General features: G+C 47.0%; 1 protein-coding gene across 6 annotated transcripts in view; it reads left to right on the top strand.

Annotated features, from left to right (window-relative positions):
- The first annotated feature begins 1,861 nt into the window (after positions 1-1,861).
- Positions 1,862-17,218, top strand: part of ZC3H7B (zinc finger CCCH-type containing 7B) — a 67,847-nt gene continuing 52,490 nt past the window's right edge. For 3 of the 6 annotated variants that reach the window (XM_034775532.1, XM_034775503.1, XM_034775495.1), the window contains exons 1-4: positions 2,491-2,572; positions 9,779-9,839; positions 12,675-12,708; positions 13,208-13,405. In XM_034775532.1, the coding sequence (XP_034631423.1) occupies positions 2,530-2,572; positions 9,779-9,839; positions 12,675-12,708; positions 13,208-13,405 (336 nt within the window). In that variant the 5' untranslated portion in view covers positions 2,491-2,529. Of the gene's footprint in view, positions 2,065-2,489; positions 2,573-9,778; positions 9,840-12,674; positions 12,709-13,207; positions 13,406-17,218 lie in introns of those variants that run through there. The other 3 variants (XM_034775537.1, XM_034775513.1, XM_034775523.1) reach the window with 2 other exon arrangements.

The raw sequence follows: 17,218 nt of genomic DNA, 5'->3' as shown, positions 1-17,218 counted from the left end.
AGTCAGCAGGAACTTCAGGTGTAGGTGTTTTCTTCTGGAAGTGGGCAGATCGTCTGTGTTGCTTATTTGCGCCTATTGGGACCACTGTCAGCCTTGTGTGCAGCAGGTTGTTTTCATCCACCACAGTCTCTCTGTGCAGTTTTAAGGGTGATGGCATCTTGGCAAAGTTTTGGGGGAGCTATGTGAGCCAACATATAAATTAGATGTTAATGTGTGGCTAAGTCAGCCACTAATGATATGTGTTCATCTCCGAATCAATGAGATGTGTAGCCAACTTCTGCCCCAAACTGCTGCACAATATTCCGCTGGGGCAAATACCAGCACCAAGAGGGACTGAGGTTCGTAAAACATTTGCTTCTGCTCCCCAGAAGATTCCTGCTAGCTTCTGGATCAAGACAGTGCAGATCTTTGTGTTCTAGATGGAACAGGTATCATAGAGTGTGGTCCAGTTTGACTCCTAAATAAGTGACAACTGATTGGAAAGGGAGTAGACAATCCACAACACAGACTGTAAGTGGTTGATTAGCCAGGCAATTGTTCAGATGGAAGGTTGTGGCCACTGTCTCAGACTCAATGTCAGTCGCCCGAGAGGCAGGTGGTGAGTTGGGAGTACTGCTCCTGACTGGCTAAGAACTGTGCACAATCCTTTAGGGTTTAGGCCCTTAACCCTGCTTCTTTAACCCCCACCCTGTCCCTCTTGTTGTTTTACCCACCTGTTATGTCTTGTCTTTTCAGAATTGGCCCAAAGAGAAACATCTGCCATTAAACAATATTGTTGAGAGGAAAAAAACGCCAGCAATATTAGATTAAGCCCCCATCCTGGAATGGGATCCAAATGGAATTCATTGTAGATAGTGGTGCTCCACATGGATGCAGGGTTCTGCCTGCATGGAGCTTTACGTGGGATCAGGGCCTAAACTGGAAATATGTATGGATTTTAAAAAGCAGCAAAAAGTATTTCACAGCTGATATTTCTAGCAACAATCAGTCCCCACCAGAAGCCAATTAGAAGTTTGAAAATAACTGAAATTGGATATGTTGCTTGTGTCTTTTGTACTGAGATAAAGAGTTTAAGAGTGTAGTGTAAAGGAGAGGTTCTAAACATTTTTCTTTCTGAGCCCCTCCCCCCCCCCAACACACTATAAAAACTCCATGGCCCACCTATGCCACAATAACTGATTTTCTGCATATAAAAGCCAGGGCTGGCATTAGGGGGTAGCAAGCAGGGCAATTGCCTGGGGCCTCCTGCCACTGGGGCCCCCACAAAGCTACATTGCTCAGGCTTCAGCTTTAGCCCCGGGCGGTGGGGCTCAGGGACCTGGGCTTCAGCTTTCTGCCCTGAGCCCCAGCAAGTCTAATGCTGGACCTGCTTGGAGGCCCCCAGACTCCTGGTTATGAACTAGGTAATTGCCATCTCTAATTTTCATGACCCGCATCCTGCAAATAATTTAGGCACCTGCAGTTGCTTAACTTCATGCATATGATAGTCCCAGTGCACACAGATATGTAGTGATGGTCCTTTTAGGTGGCATTCTCTCACTGCTGACTTCAATGTGATGCCTTACTTGCATAAAGTTACTCAAGTGTGTATGCAAAGATTCCAGGCCTATGTTATTGTACATGTATTTACTAAAAAGAGCAGTAAAAACTATTGAAATCGGTGATCAAAATAATATCAACCGTAACAAACACTGCGATCATTTGCGGTAGCAAGAAAGTTGTCTTGGTAAAAATCAAATAACCGATTTCCAACGCCATGAGGGAAGGGTCTATTTAGGCGAACCCGGTTACCACTAGGACCTAGAGGAAGCTCAGAGAAGCTGCTGTTACTGCTGAGGGAGGGAGAGAGAGAGACCTGGAAATGAAAGTAAAGAGACCAGGAGGCACATGGAGGGAGCTGCAGGGGCAGCAGATCCGGAAGCAGAATGCTTCCTTCTGTAATTAAATAGCATTTACTATTATTATTACTAATTGTAATAATACTCTAATAATATCTCTAGTAATATAATACCATTTATCAAGGAAAGTTATACATAGTGTGAGTGGGGGAAAACCCAAGCAGAGGTGAGTCCTTTATTATATTTTTGGATTTTTTTCTTTAACTCTAGACATAAAAGGGACAGGTCTGAGAAATAGGAAGAAAAGCTAAATATTGTTTACACTAGCAAAATCCCCCCTTCCTAATAGTAATTAAATAGAGGACATGTTTTGCAGTAGCAAAAAATAAGTAGAGAAAACGATTTATTTTCGAGGCCACATCCCACCAAAAATGTGGGGCTTGCAGGAAATAATTGTCAAAGATGCTAATCCCCTCCTTTGAAAAAAAAATGCAACTGAAGTTTAAAAGTTATTAGCGAGCTAAAAAAGCCCCTAGGGTTGATGTGAACACTGGATAGTAATTGGTTTTATGTTGGTGTGGTTTTAAGACTGCAAAGCTTTATCCTTCTCTGTGTTTTGCCTGCAGTTTTCCCTCTTGTGGGTATAAGCCCCGTGAAACAGCAAAGAAATGCTTGTGAAATAGCTTTTCAGATGTACGTTTCTCAGGGGTTGGAAAGTTCATCAAATAAGAAAGGTTCTTTTTATTCTTTGATCCTTTTTATGGTTTCTGGGCGGACGATTGGTTTTAAAAAAGGGGGTTAAGTTGTCTCCCAAAACTCTTGGAAATAGATGATTTTTTTTGTTATTGAAATTTTCTGGGAGTTGTTTTTTAAGTGGGTGGGGGAGCTGGGCGATATTGGCGATGGGAGAAACCTCCCAGCAATAGGGAGAGCTGACTTTGGGGTGATCAACGCCTGGAAGACTAGACGGGAGACGTTTGTTGCTGCCAAAGGAAGGCGGCGCTGCCTTAGCGCATGTCCCCGGCCGAGATGCTCCTGCCGCCCGTTGCTTCTGCCAAGCGAGCCCGGGGATCGGCGGCCTACGGCTGGTGGGGGAGGGGAGAGGCGATGACTTTGTTCCTGGGAGATCAAACCAGGCTATTTTGCTGCTAGGGCCCTCAGTGGGGCAGGGGGAGTGACCCCGCCCCGAGGAGCGGGGAGAAGGGCTGCAGCGCCTGTAATATAAAGAAATGGCTGGGGGAAAAAACCCTGCCCCTTTGGGTGCCTGTTGCATTGAAATGCCACCCCCTCAGGAGATGCACGGACCCACCGACTGGGGGAAACAGTGCAGGTGGGAGCCTGCTATAAAGTGGGGCAAGGCCCGAGTAGGGGAGGGGTGGCTTGGTGCGCTGGCTGCCTGCCTGCCCAGCAGTGTGTCTAAATGGCATTATTGTGTGTGCTTTTAAATATGGGGGGAGGGCGCACTCAGGTGGTAATGATGACCTCGGTGGCTTGCAGCATTTCTAATGGGCATGGCAGGAAGGGGGATGGAGGGGTGGTAGGGTGAGAGAGGGTGGCCAGGCATATGGGATGGGCATGTTAGAGGGGATGGGGGTTTGTCAGACATGGAGAGTGGGGCATGGGATGAGGTGGTCAGGCTTACAGGGTGGACATGGGGAGTTGTCAAGCATGGGCCAGGGTGGAGAAGGACTGGGGAAGAATTCAAGCACATGGAGTGAAGGACAATCAAATGTGCAGGATTGGGGAGAGCTCTTTGGTGTACTGGATTATGCAGAATCTTCCGCATTTGAGCCGAATTAGGGTGTCTGTTTTGCTCCACCAAATCTGGTACAGTTCTGCAGGTTAGTGACTCCTTATCTAAATACTCTGTGCCTACTGAAAACTGGGAGTGAGAAGACCATGAGTTCTGATCTCCTCTCTACTGATTGCCATTTATATTTCAATGCATTTATAGCTCATAATACTGACCAAAGCATTGTAACCAAACCCTGGAAAGCAGTCAAGTATTAGCCTTCTCAATCCCCATTTTTCAAATAAATTCACAGAAACTTTGCACAGACAGAATTGGGAATAAAAACCAGATCTCTAATATGGTAGACTCAAGTCTTTTCCACTGAGTCATACTGTCTTTCAGACTGATTGTGCCAAATCTGTGTGCTTGGGTTACCCTGTCTAACCACTAGACCACATTTCCCTCCCAGAGCCAGGGACAGAATTTAGGATGTGTGGTTGGCAGTGTTTTGCTGCTGTCTAGTAAATAGTTTGTAACTCCTTGGCAAAATGTGTGTAAAGTCCCCCTCTAGTGGTTAATCCACACAGATGGAAACAGTTAACTTCTGTGCCTCAAGTGGTAGAGGTCTGTGGTGGGGATGTGAAGGCCCAGGGTTTAAACCTTGCTTCTGATTCAGTCAGAGGGAGTATTGTGTTGTTGCACGTGGTATAGTATGGTTTTCCATTTTTCTTTAAAAAAACAAAACTAACTTATTTAATTAAGATGGTGTGAACACATCCTTTAAAACAGGTTTTATAATTAAAAACAGTTATGTGTCAGTTATGGCATGACATACCACAAAATCCAGGTGCTTCACATATTGCTTGTTTGTCATGCATTTGGATTGCTGGTGTTCCACATTAGCCGGTTTGAAGTTTGTGAGGCATAGGATGGGACGTGGCAGGGGGGATTGGGGAATAGTCAGGCTCCCAGAGTAAGTAATGACAGCGGGAGATGGAGAAGTGGTCAGATTTGCAGAGTGAGGGGTGGCAGAAGGGGTTGGGGGTGTAGTCAAATGTGGGAATAGGGGAGTGGTCAGGCAGGCAGGTGACAGCCATTATGGAGGGAGAATGGGGGAGCGGTCCGCTTCATGGAGTGGAGCACAGTGGAAAATGATGGTGATCCTTGTGAAAGATAGTGGAAGGAGATGACATGTCTGAGATATGTAACAGAGTGGGTAGTATTGCAGGATGATGGGCCACAGGAGGATGTTCTTGTATGTGGGGTTATATAAAGCAGGGATGGAGGCTCATGAAAAGGTGTGGGTGGGCTCAACAGCAAAGGAAAGTCATCAGGGTCAGCAGTAAAGGAGGTTGGTTAATCATGTGGGATAGGAGGGGTACAATTAGGCATGTAGAGCACAAAAAGGCCAATGAAAGGGCTGGCTATGCCTGCAGTACAGAGAGGTAAGAGCACCTCTCAGGTACAGAGGATGGTGCAGAGGAGACAGTATGCAGGATTCAGCAGGAGATAGTAGTCTTTTATGTGGGGTTATGCAGTGAGGATCAGTGGTCAGGTATGAGAGTCACAGCAGGGATAGATTAGGCTGGTGAGTCATCAAAGTGAGGAGCTCTGGAGGGGAGGTATGTGGGGTGTGGCAGGTTAGATGGGTGTGGGGGAAGCAGGGGTGGTGAAAATCTGAAATGAGCTCCAAGGGGAGCTGAGTGAGTCTGGGGGATCAGAGAAGAGTTATGGAGCCTTTTCCCTGCAAAGTCAGTGGCTCCAACCAGGCCTCTGGTCAGTAATGACATGGGGTGCAGATTTGTTGTGGCATTTTTTATCAAAAATCACAGAGCAGTCATAGTAAATTTAGTAAAAATCATGGGTTTAAGGGGAAATGGCATGTAAAGTCACGGATAGGAGTCATGAGGTATGAGTCATGACAGAGCGACGACCAGACCAAACCTGAGCGGCACTGTGGCTCTGTTTCCCAGTTTGTAACACCCTGGAGCAGGGAACCAGACCCAGCCCTGTGGGACCGGAGCTGCTGCTTCAGAGTGAGTGTGGGGCAAGCTGGCTCTGCAGCCCCTGTGCCTGGGACCTGGCCAGGATTAGGGTTGTTGTGCCGGGCCGGAGGATGCTGCTGTGTGTTGTCAATGCCCCCTCACTCCCGTCTGAAAAGGCACAGTGTCCATCACATTGTCACCACCGTAACAATCCTGCAGCCCTCGTAGTGACTGAAAGTTATTCTCAGTGTGAAATAGGTCAGGAGTCCTAGTCCAGTTCTTGTTGTAACCTTCGTCCACCCCCCATTTGGCCACTTTGCGGGGTGTCTGGGCAGGAAGGCTAAGGATGTAATAGAATGGAGGCTGAACTCCTCTTCCCCCGCCAACTCCTCCTACTGGTCCCTTGAGAATAGGGTTGATGCAAGTGGCAGAGGTTGGGTTAGGTGATGTGTACAGGAAACTTTCATAGCTGCTGCTCATGCTGTACTCGGTGTGTGGGTAAACAGGAGTTCAAAGCGCTGCCACAGCATTTTTTTGGCTTGTTGCCACTAGCTTTGCAATGACCTGCCAATGTTTGATTGCTCTCACCCTGGTCCCCAGTGGGCCAAGTCTATGGGCAACTGCTTTATTTTCATATCCTTTGCCCACCCCTGAGATAGAACAAACTCTTTGGCCTGAGGGCCACATCTGGGTATGGAAATTGTATGGCGGGCCATGAATGCTCATGAAATTGGGGGTTGGGGTGCAGGAGGGGGTGAGGGCTCCAGCTTGGGGAGTGGGCTCTTGGATAGGGCCAAAAATGAGGAGTTCAGGGTACAGAAGGGGGCTCCGGGCTGGGCAGGGGGTTGGGGTTCAGGGAGGGAGGTCTGACTGGGGGTGTGGGCTCTGGGGTGGGGTTGGGGGTGCAGGGGGTGCTCTGGGCTGGGACTGAGGGGTTCAGAGGGCGGGAGGGGGATGGGGAGGGGGGGTGGGGGCACGGGGGGGGGTCAGGGGTGCAGGCTCCGGGTGGTGCTTCCCACAAGGAGCTCCCAGAAGCAGTGGCATGTTCCCCTCCAGCTCCTACGCAGACGGGCAGGCAAGCAGCTCTGCGCACTGCCCCATCCGCAGGTGCCACCCCTGCAGCTCCCATTGGCCATGGTTCCAGGCCAATGGGAGTTGCAGGGGCGGTGCTTGGGGCAAGGGCAGCGTGCAGAGCCCCCTGGCTGCCCCTACGTGTAGGAGCCGAAGGGGGGACATGCCACTGCTTCCGGGAGCCACGTGGCACCATGGCACATGCAGAGAGAGGCAAGCCCACGACCCTGCTCCCCAGCTGGAGCGCCAGAGTAGGACAAGCCCTGGACCCTGCTCCCTGGCGGGCGCTTGAGGGCCAGATTAAAATGTCTGAAGGGCTGGATGCGGCCCCCGGGCCGTAGTTTGACCACCCCTGTTCTATCTGATATGGCCAATAACTCCCTCTTCCTCTACATTCTCTCCTCTCTGGATTTTTGTGATTCTGTGTTCTCTTGCCTTTCTAGCCTTTCTTGTTGCTGCTTCAGTGTCTCTGGTGGTAGCTTCTCCACTTCCTCTCCCTCTCTTTGTCATGTCCCCGAAGGTTCTTTGGCTAGGGGTCTTTGTCTCCTTCTTTACTTCCTCCTTGGGTGACCTTTTTCTTTCTCATCACTTCAGCTATGTGGATCATTCCTAAATCTACCTCTTCCTGACAACAAACCAAATGCTTTGGCCAAAACTCAAGTCCATATCCTCCCCTCTCCAAGCCTTCCCTTCTCTATCATGGTTGATCATCCCAGCCTTACAATTTCATTGTTACATTTATCTCCTCTCTCTCTTGCCCTACACCTAGGTTGTTGATAAATCCTCCTGGTTCTTCTATTACAACCTCTCTGATATGCGTCCGGTCTCCTCCATCCCTTCTGCTAAAAGCCCTTGTCTGTACATTGATAATCTCTTGCCTCGTTCATTACAGTGGCCTCCTCTCTGGCCTCGTTGGTTCTTTCCTCCAGTCCATCCCAAATGCTGATGCTAAAATAGTCTTTTTTCACTTGTTGCTCGGATGATGCCATTCTTCTCTTTGAACTTGACCTCTGGCTTCCCATCACTTGGGGCAGGTACCTGCTTCCCAACCTCACCTTCAAGGCCCTGCCCAGTTCGGCACCTGCCTGCATTTCTTCTTACTCTCCCCCTGGCTCCTTTTGTTCTGTTCAGCTTCCTGTTTCACTGCTCTCTTTGTAGCCATCTCCAGCTCTAGCTTTCATATCTTCTTCCACTTTCCCCTGGAACAGTCACCTCATTTGCGTCAGGCATATTCTCCCTCCTCATCCAGATCCCTTATAAAGCTGACCTTCTTCCACGGGTCCTAGTAAAGAGAATCCTCAAAGAGATTTAAACTATCTGCCCCACTTTACCCCCTGATCCCTGGTGTGTTACATATCTGAGCACTAGTGTCTATCCAGTCTTCCAAGGAAAGACTCCTTGGAGTAGGGGCCATGCCTTTCTCTGTTTCTCTATGTACAATGCAGAGCACGGTGAGGGGCTTCAATAAATGATAATGGTTAGATTCTGCTGCCATTTCTTGCTTAGACATCAAGGGTTTAATTCTCATTTACTGTAAGGCTCCTTCAACCTGTTCTGGTTTTAATATAAAGAATACAGTACTTAAATGGGTGGAAATGGCCTTAATGTAAATAAGAAGTAGACCATATCTCTTGGAAGTTTTGGTGTGGACTTGGAGGGGTGACCCCCCCACCTCCAACCTTTTCAGTGGCAACCCTAGACTGGGAGTATAAATCATGCCTTGAAGAACGTGGTGGCTTGAATTCCACCTCACTTCCCTGTTTTTGCTCTCATTCTGTTTATCTGCCTCTTCCCCTCCCCCGCGCACCAGGTTGAACACCTTTCATGAACATGGCTTCTCTATGTCAGTGTGGATCTGTGGGCTTCAACAGATCTTTCCTGGCACAGAATTCCAGGGTGCCTCCTATCTCTCTCTGCTACTCCTATGCACTTGCTAAGATAGCAGTGTGGGTGTGGCGAGTGGGCTATTCCTGATTTTGCACCAAAGCTGCAGCAGATGGACAATGCAAATGTAACTGTTTGAATCTAACCCATTTCAGTTGAGAACAGGGCCTTCTAAGTCTCACTCCTCACAAATCTAAGGTAGGGGGAATATTGACCCCTTTGTATGGTTAACTTGATTGCATTCATAGAGTCATGGAAAATAGGTGAAAGAGAATGGATCTGGTCTTTTTCCATCCTTGGCCAGTGAAGGATTGTTCTCTACAGTGTCTTCCCCTAGGCTCTGTTCATTCCATGTTAAATGATGGGGCTTTCACCACTTTCCTTAGGAGAATATTCCATAGTCTAACAGGTGTCCCCGCTAGGAAACATTTTCCAATACTCAGCCTGAAATTCTCTTTGCCCAGTTTCATCCTTGTACTTTTATTTGTAACACACAAATCAATTCCTCAGCTGCCATGGTGCTCACATCTCTCAAATACTGTAGGCAGTTTACCTATATTCCCATGGTATCTGAACCCCGCATCTTACACCAGGTTAAAATCTAACCCAGATAAGTAGTGATCAAAGTTGCTTATCATCTGATGGTGGCTTGGTAGCCTGCATTAAATTAGTTAGTGGGGGGAAAGTCTGAGTTAATTTTCTATTGAACATCTGCCATCACAATTTTCACTAATTGACTTCCTTGCTGGCCAATGGCATACCGTGACATTTTTAGTCAGGCAGGCACTTCTACACTTGCATGCAAAATTGTATCCTTGATGTGGCGTGACCTCGCACGTACGGTACATACAAGGTCATGCTGTGCAGAAGATGCCATTTTATTCTTCATGTGCATTTGGGGACTGGATGGAATCCTCTTGCAGGCATGGCTGGTCCTGGGGAATGCCATGCATGTATTGCGTGCACAGACAACATGCTACTCTTGTTGGCAATCTAAGCAGAGAGCTTGGACTGAATGGGCCAGTGGGAATGAATTCCTTTTCACCCCCATTGGATGGTCTCCTGCAAATCAACATTGTGGCATATAGGGAGGGGGGAGATGCATGGGTGGCAAGTTTGCATTGCTGCTGCCTCCCACGATGTAGGTAAATAAAATATTTTGGTGTCTAAGGCAGGCAGTCTGGAACATTTTGCTAGTGCTTAAATACTGCACTGCTACTTTGACAGTAAGATCTGTAATAACTGGCTTTGTCTTTTTCTCTCTGCAGGCGCTATAATGGAGAGACAGAAAAGGAAAGAGGAAATAGAGAAGGGACTTCAATTCATTCAGTAAGTCAGCAGGTTCACTGCTATTTTCTTTGGACTTTGGAGATAGTTCTTACAACATATGGTATAAGGAGAAATAACATTTTCTTTTCATTCTGTTCACTAGTGCAGGGCTGATGCTCGGAAAGGTCCAGAGAGCATTTATCCTGATCCTTCCAAGTGTTGCTAGTCCTGCAAGATATCCAAACTTAAAATCACGTCATTCCAATTCCCATCTTGGTTTTGCCCACTACTGGCATTCCAATGTGATCTTAATAGCCAGTGTAGCAGTAGTAATAATAATAGTAACACTCTGCACTTCTTCAAAGCCTTCCATCTGAGGATTTCAAAGCATTGGTCAAGCATTGATAATTTAAGCCTTTCACTCCCTCAGTGAGATAAGTAAGTAGTAGTATCTCCATTTGAGATATGAGGAAACCAAGGCAGAAGAGGTGCCAAATGTCAGAAAAAGAATTCCGATCCCTTAACTGCCAGTCCTGGGATTTAATTTCCAGACCATCCTTATGTGACTATCCATGGACTATTAGAGTTTGAGATGAAAGTTTGTACAGTGTTTGGAAGCTAGGAGTCTTAGTTGCTTTTACATGGAATACAGCTTTGTATTCTTTCGCCAACAGTTGAGTTAGCAAATGCTGTAAACTCAGGTCAAAATTCCAGTGTGTGTAAGAGAGAAGCAAGGTGGTAATGAGAATTGTGTTGGTGTAATGGAAAGCTGAGAGGGCTAGTTCTCCAATAGCATGTAATATGTATTTGTACTTCCAATGGATCAATTTGTGAGATATAGGACTTTAAAACCATCGCTGGTGCCTTGGCCTTACAGTGCTATTTTGGCCCTAGTTCTGCCAGACTCAGTATGGGGGGCTATTGATGCTTTCCTGCTTCACAGGGGAAGTTGAGGCTTAATTTGTTCATATTTCTAAAGTGCCTTGAGATCCTCATCTGGAAAGTGCTGAAGAAATGTGAAGTAGTATTCCTGAATCTTGGAGCAGTGTAAGTTTTCATTTAATGGCTTGGTTCGAGGGATCACTGCGGAGGAGGGGCTTTCAAATTTTAGTGGCCTGATGATTCCCCTGCCCCCACTTTACTTACGAAGTCCATGCAAATTCTTCTGGCTAATTTTAAGGTGCAATAACTAAAGAGCTCTAGAAGAGAGTCCGGTGTATCTGGCTAATGAGATGATTATGATGTAGTGTTCCAAGGGTGGACAGGGGTTAGAAAGGTATGGGGGAAATTATGGGCTTTTTGGGGGGCTTGGCATTCCCTTCCCTGAAGAAAAGAAACACTGTGGATCTGGGCTTTGGTGCGTTGATCAAGGGAAGGGAACATGGGTTATCCTGTGATGGTTAAACAAAAGACACTTTTTATTGAAGGTGACTGGATGATCTAAGGATTGGGTTTGGGATATGGAGTCTTTCACCTCTGGGTCACTTGTTCTAGTCTGGTCCGATCTTGAGAGTGACCAAAAGTCCTTACTGTCAGATTGCTGTTTGGTCTGTATGAAATGGCATAATCTCAGTCCTGTTGTGGGACATGTGTTCTCACCACATTAGCCACCCAGCACTACTGGCCCCCTGGCTGGTGGTCTCTGCAGAAAAGGCAAAGATTGATGGCCTATGGAGCCAGAGCTCCTGTGAGGTGCTCACCCCTGGGGAGGGTTTAGATCAGAGTTCCCACTAGGAACTTTTCTTGCGGCCACAGCCTCCTGGGCTTGGGGTGGGGGTGGGATGGGAGGGAGGCAAAGTAGCGGCCACTCCCCCACTCTGTTGCTCATGGATGCCCTGCCTTGGTGTTGGTTGCTGGGGCCGCCAGCAGGGGTTGCGCCCTGCCCCCCTTTGGAGACACGGGGTTGGGCCCTGCCCCCCTTTGGAGATACCTGGGACAAAACACTGGAGGAGCAGTTCTCCACGTTCCCAGGGGTGGTGGAGCTCAGGCTTTGGGGTTCAGCCCTGGGGAGGTGGGGTGGGTGAGGGGCTTAAGATTCCAGTTCCGGGCTCCAGCTGTGCAGCAGTAGGCCCCAGACTCCGGCAGCTGGGGTTCAGGCTCTAGCCCCCCCGCTGCCTTCCTTGGCCCCCCCATCCAGGGATTAATCAGTCTCTGGCTTGCCAGGGCTGAATAGGTCTGCTGTGAAAAGTGATACTTGTATGTATGTTAATATCACTTTTCACAACAGACTTACTAGCTAGCAATAAATAAATTACAATGATTTGGATGTGTATATGTGCATATTTATTTGGTTTTCCGAAAGCTAATTAAGTATTTTAGGAAAAAGTTTGAGAGAGGCCACCAAATATTTTGTCCTGAAAACCTCTGGTTTAGACCCTTTGTCAGGGGGAAGCGTGGAAGAAGCTTGCTGTGCTCCGGCCTTACTTGTTCTGTTGCTAAACAGAGGAATTCAGCGTTCTGAGACTACCGATCCAACATCTTTCACTGGTGCCAAATTCTCTTAAAAATTGATGTTGTTTTATAAAAACATTTTATCATGACAATATCTGTTTGGATCACAGATTGAAACCTGGCTGTCTGAATGCAGCCCCCAGAGCAGCTGGTTTGCATAGGGAATAGCCATGAAAATGCAGTCTCCTAAATTAGTCAGACTGTAAACTCTTTGGGGCAGTGACCATCTCTTGTTGTGTGTGTCCGGTGCTTAGCTCGGTGGTGCACTGATCTCTAACTGGCCTTCTTGGCATAACAGCAGTACAAGTAATCGATAGTAAATGTGGAGTAAATGCGTAATGAGATCCATAACACAGAGCCAGAAAGACTGCCTCTTTAGTTGAGGGAGATGCATGTGCTTGCACAGATCCATGTTTCATGAAACCTTCCTCTTCTTCTCTTCAGGTCCACATTACCCCTAAGCCAAGAAGATTATGAGGTAATTTAAGATTTGTTTTTCTGAAGGCGTTTGAAACCACATAATGGTAGCTTTCGGTCAATACGTGTTGCCCTCTTGCACAGATGTTATAAATTAATGTCCTTGCATTTGAGAGCCAAGAGGGGCTAGTTATGTGTGGGAGTGGTCTAGTGCCATTTGTCTATAGTGGAAGATCTTTAAGGGGGAGAATACTGGGAGGAGTTAACATCTAAGAGAGGGGGAATTTGGATGACGGCACTTAGCCTTAAGAGGGAAGGAGATTTGGTTGAATTAGCCTCCCCGCTAGGTGACAGATGGAATTTGAGGATGGGGAATTAATTTCTTGACAGGAGGACTTGACTTGAGGAAACACGTGAAGGTGAATGAGGGGTTGGGGAAACCCCTCTCAGTTTTTGGGCATGTTGTACAGGAGGTCAGACTGGATGATCACAGTGACCTGTTCTGGCCACGGAATCTATGAATTTCTACTCCACTCTGTTTATATTCTCTCTCCACCCAGGCCTTTTTACAGAAGCTGGTGCGGAACCTTTTTGCAGAGGGGAATGACCTGTTCCGGGAGAAGGACTTCAAGCTGGCACTGGTGCAGTACGTAGAAGGGCTGAACGTGGCGGACTATGCAGCCTCGGACGAGGTGACCATCCCAGTGGAGCTCCTATGTAAGCTGCACGTCAACCAGGCTGCTTGCTACTTTGCCATGGTGAGCACCTACCAGAGCCATTCCCAAGAACTGGACAAAAAACCTCAGGAAGTGGGGAGACCCAACAGATGGCCATGCATAGGATGGGGGTTTGGACTGATCCCGTCCACTCTTCCTGCCTCCAGCATGGGAGGAGGAATGCAGAAAACTCGGAACTCTTCTCATTATGACATAGGTGTCACAAGATAAAGACAGAATACATGAGGAGGTGCCCTTACAGGCCTTGAGAGTGCACGAATATAGATCACAGTGCTGTGGGAGAGGTTGAGGTGCTGTGGAGTTCTGAACTATAAAGGGCCAGTTCCTTCAGGTATTTCATGATGATGTTGCAATCTTGGGGAGCGTTGCTCTGTAAATTATTCTTTCTCCTGCGCTTGAGGAAAATACATTTAATCTAGATCTGGTATGAACATGGTGGGTGGGGGGGGTTTCCATAGAAAATTTTGAATTTGAAATATTTCAACCAAAAACTGAAATATGTTCATTCTGAAATGCTGCAGTAGTACCTCCTGGGAGCTGTAGTTCAAGGGCCTCATTCTCTATACACCAGGTTCCCTGGTCAGACTACATCTCCCATAATACACCTCAGTCTCCCCTCTTGGTAAGTGGAGGTGGTGCATCATGGTAGTGTCATGATCACAATGAGTCATGGAAGGTGAAGTCTGCCTGGGAACTCAACCCACGGAGGAGTATAGGAACATGTGGTACCCAAACTACCGCTTCCATGAGGCATTTCAGAACTAAAATATTTCATTTTTTGTATGAAAAACAAATAAATATTTTAGTTTTCAAATGTTCAATTTTTCAATGGGAAACATTAGAGTTTTCTGTGGAAATAGGACATTTTGCAAAAGTTTTGTTTAGTGAAAACCTAATTTTCTGTTAACACCCCCCCCCCATCCCAAATCAGATGAAAAAATTTCTACTAGCCCTAACTTCATAAGTCTCTCAGCAAAGTATGCCATGAGCCCTTGGTCCACTCCTAGTTAAATTGCTGGCATCCATTATAACTCCTTCTCCTAAAGACAGATTTAATAAAACATTACAGGTCAAGAAAAGGGTTATTAGCTGCAGTGTCTCTGGAGATAAGATGAAAAATGGAGGCAGTTGTGGGGAAATTTTCTCTTCTTATCCCCTGGCTACAGGGCCACCTTCTTCTGAAGTATCAAGCATTGGTGGAGATAAGCTCTTGAACTAAATAGACCAGTGGTCAAAGCTGGTATGGTAAGCGAAAGGATGCTGGATTGGGTGGACTATTTATTTATTTGAACTGGTATGGCAGGATATTGTACTAGATGGATCAGTGCTGTGATCTGGTATGGTAGTATATTCTATATTCCTGTCTAACTGGTTTTAAACGTTACCCTTCCAGGATCCCAGTGTGGTCATACCAGATACTCTTGCAGTAGAGGTTTCAGTCAACCAGTAGGATTTCTTCCCTTCAGATGCCCATTTCAAAGTTGTTATAGGTGTGGGACTGGTAGGCACCCTCTATTATTAAGGTTGCTTCCATCCCGTTATAAGATCCTGTTTCAAGTTGCTTATAACTTTGCCAGACTAACTGTTCAAGCTGAAATTTTCCACACTGGGTGTCTGCCTTTGGCTGAATGTTTTGGGAAAACTTCAGATCAAAGGGGGCAGCTGTTTCCGAGAACAAGGCGAGGGGAAAAATTATGTTTTGCCCATGTTCAAAATTTCTGACAAGCTTTTCTTTAAGATGCTCTTGCTCCCTTGTGCTTTGGAGCGGGGACTTAAATTTGGCAGCGAGATGGCCTTTGTGACAGGGAGGTGTCTTTTGCCATCTCTTGGAAAATCTAGCCCAGTTTTAAGCCTTTGAAAAATTGTAAGTTTGCACGTACCCAACTGAGACATGCTGAAACGTTGTAACAAAATTCCCAAAGGTTCTGTGGGCACTGAGCTTGCTCTAGCCTAGGGCTGAGCAGGATTTTACCTGTAGTTACTGCTCCTTGATGCTATGAGCTAGTCTGGAGCCAGGCACTGGAGCAAGGGGCCTGTCTCTCCTGTGCTAACAGTGAACCCTCTTTGCTGGGCCCATGCAGTGTGGAAGAAGCTGACTGATTCAAATACAGAGGGGACAACAGCCCGACCTGGGGTGGGGAAGGGAGAATAGATTGGGACAAGGAGCCTGATGGGAGGGAGACTGGGACTGCAGGCAGGTGAGGTGGGAGAAGGAAACTGGGACTGGAAATTGGGATAGAGAGACACTAGTACTGGCTGTGCAAGTAGACTGGAACTGTGAACTAGTGGGTTGAGGGGGAAGTAGCTGTGTGAGGAGAGGAGACCGATCTGACAAGGAGCCAAAGTGCAATGGGAGAACCGAGATTGGCTGGGTAAAGAGACTGGAACAAGAAGCTTGTGGGGGATGATGCTGTGATTAGTCTAGGAACTTGGGGTGGGAGACTGGAACATGGGTGGGAATGACTGGAGGCCAGCATGTGGGAGAGACCGGATGAGGAGCTTGGAGGGGGAACTAAGACTCTTTCGGCAAGGAGACTAGGGACAGTGATCTAGGGGGGCTCTGGGATTGGTTGAGCAGGGGTGGGGGGAGATTGAAAGTTGGGGGGGACTGAGACAAGGAGTCCAGTGGGAGAGACTAGCACTGGCTGGGCAAGGAGGTTGGGATGAGAAGCATGAGGAGTGGAGACTGGGACTGGCTAGGTACCCAGAGAATGGGACTGGGATGAGGAACCAGGGGTGAGAAAGAGACGGGACTGGGCCAGGTGTGGGCTGGAGGGGCCAGGGGCAGAAGGGGGTTAAGCTTGGAGGAAGTGGGTGGAAAAGTCTGTGCTTGTTAGATAATACTCACCTCCAGAGCCTGAAATGGAACGTAGGATTCCTGAGTCTCAGCATTCCTCTGCTGTCAGCAAATATCTGTGAAATCCACTGACTGTCTCATCTCCTTGTAGTGCTGGTACACAAAGAGGATGACAACCTACTTCTGCTGTCAGTTACTCCACTAGCTCAAGTGGCAGAGGTCTGTGATATAAATCTAAAGGTTCCAACTCTGCTGATGACCCTTAGATACCAAGCTCAGAAGGATCCACTGTGATCATCCAGTCTGACTTCCTGAATAACATAGGCCATAAAAATCCCCCAAAGTAACTCTATTTGAACTAGAGCGTATCTTTGGAAAAAAATCAAATCATGTTTTAAAAATGGTCAGTGACAGAGAATCCATGATCCTTGGTAAATTGTTCCAGAGGTTAATTACCCTCACTGTTAAAAATTTATCAATATGATGCCACATGATAGTATTTGATTTGCCTTTTTTTAAACCTAGGAAATTACACACACACATGTTAAAAAAAACATCATTAAGTGGTAAAGTCAAGCATTCAAAAGTTAAGAAATGCCTGACTTATGGTTGCTTGTGTGATCTTAATTTGGCCCCCGTGTGCCTGGCATTATGAGGCAGTCTCTAGTTACATAGAATCATAGAATCATAGAATATCAGGGTTGGAAGGGACCTCAGGAGATCATCTAGTCCAACCCCCTGCTCAAAGCAGGACCAATCCCCAATTAAATCATCCAACCAATTTTTGCCCCATATCCCTAAATGGCCCCCTCAAGGATTGAACTCACAGCCCTGGGTTTAGCAGGCCAATGCTCAAACCACTGAGCTATCCCTCCCCCATGTTTGCATACTAATTTTTCCACACAACTCCTGCCTCATTCAGTGTGTATGGTGCACAGAACAGGCAGTGCTTACTGAATGAGTGGCTAGTCAATATATTGTTTTCTCCTCATTGGACAGAGTGAGGCCCCGGGCCTTATTTTAATGTACACTAGTCA

Source organism: Trachemys scripta, chromosome 1 (genome assembly GCF_013100865.1).
Source record: "Trachemys scripta elegans isolate TJP31775 chromosome 1, CAS_Tse_1.0, whole genome shotgun sequence".
Taxonomy (NCBI): Eukaryota; Metazoa; Chordata; order Testudines; family Emydidae; genus Trachemys; species Trachemys scripta.
The sequence above is the reverse complement of the archived record's forward strand: the minus strand, read 5'-3'. Positions and strand labels throughout refer to the sequence as shown.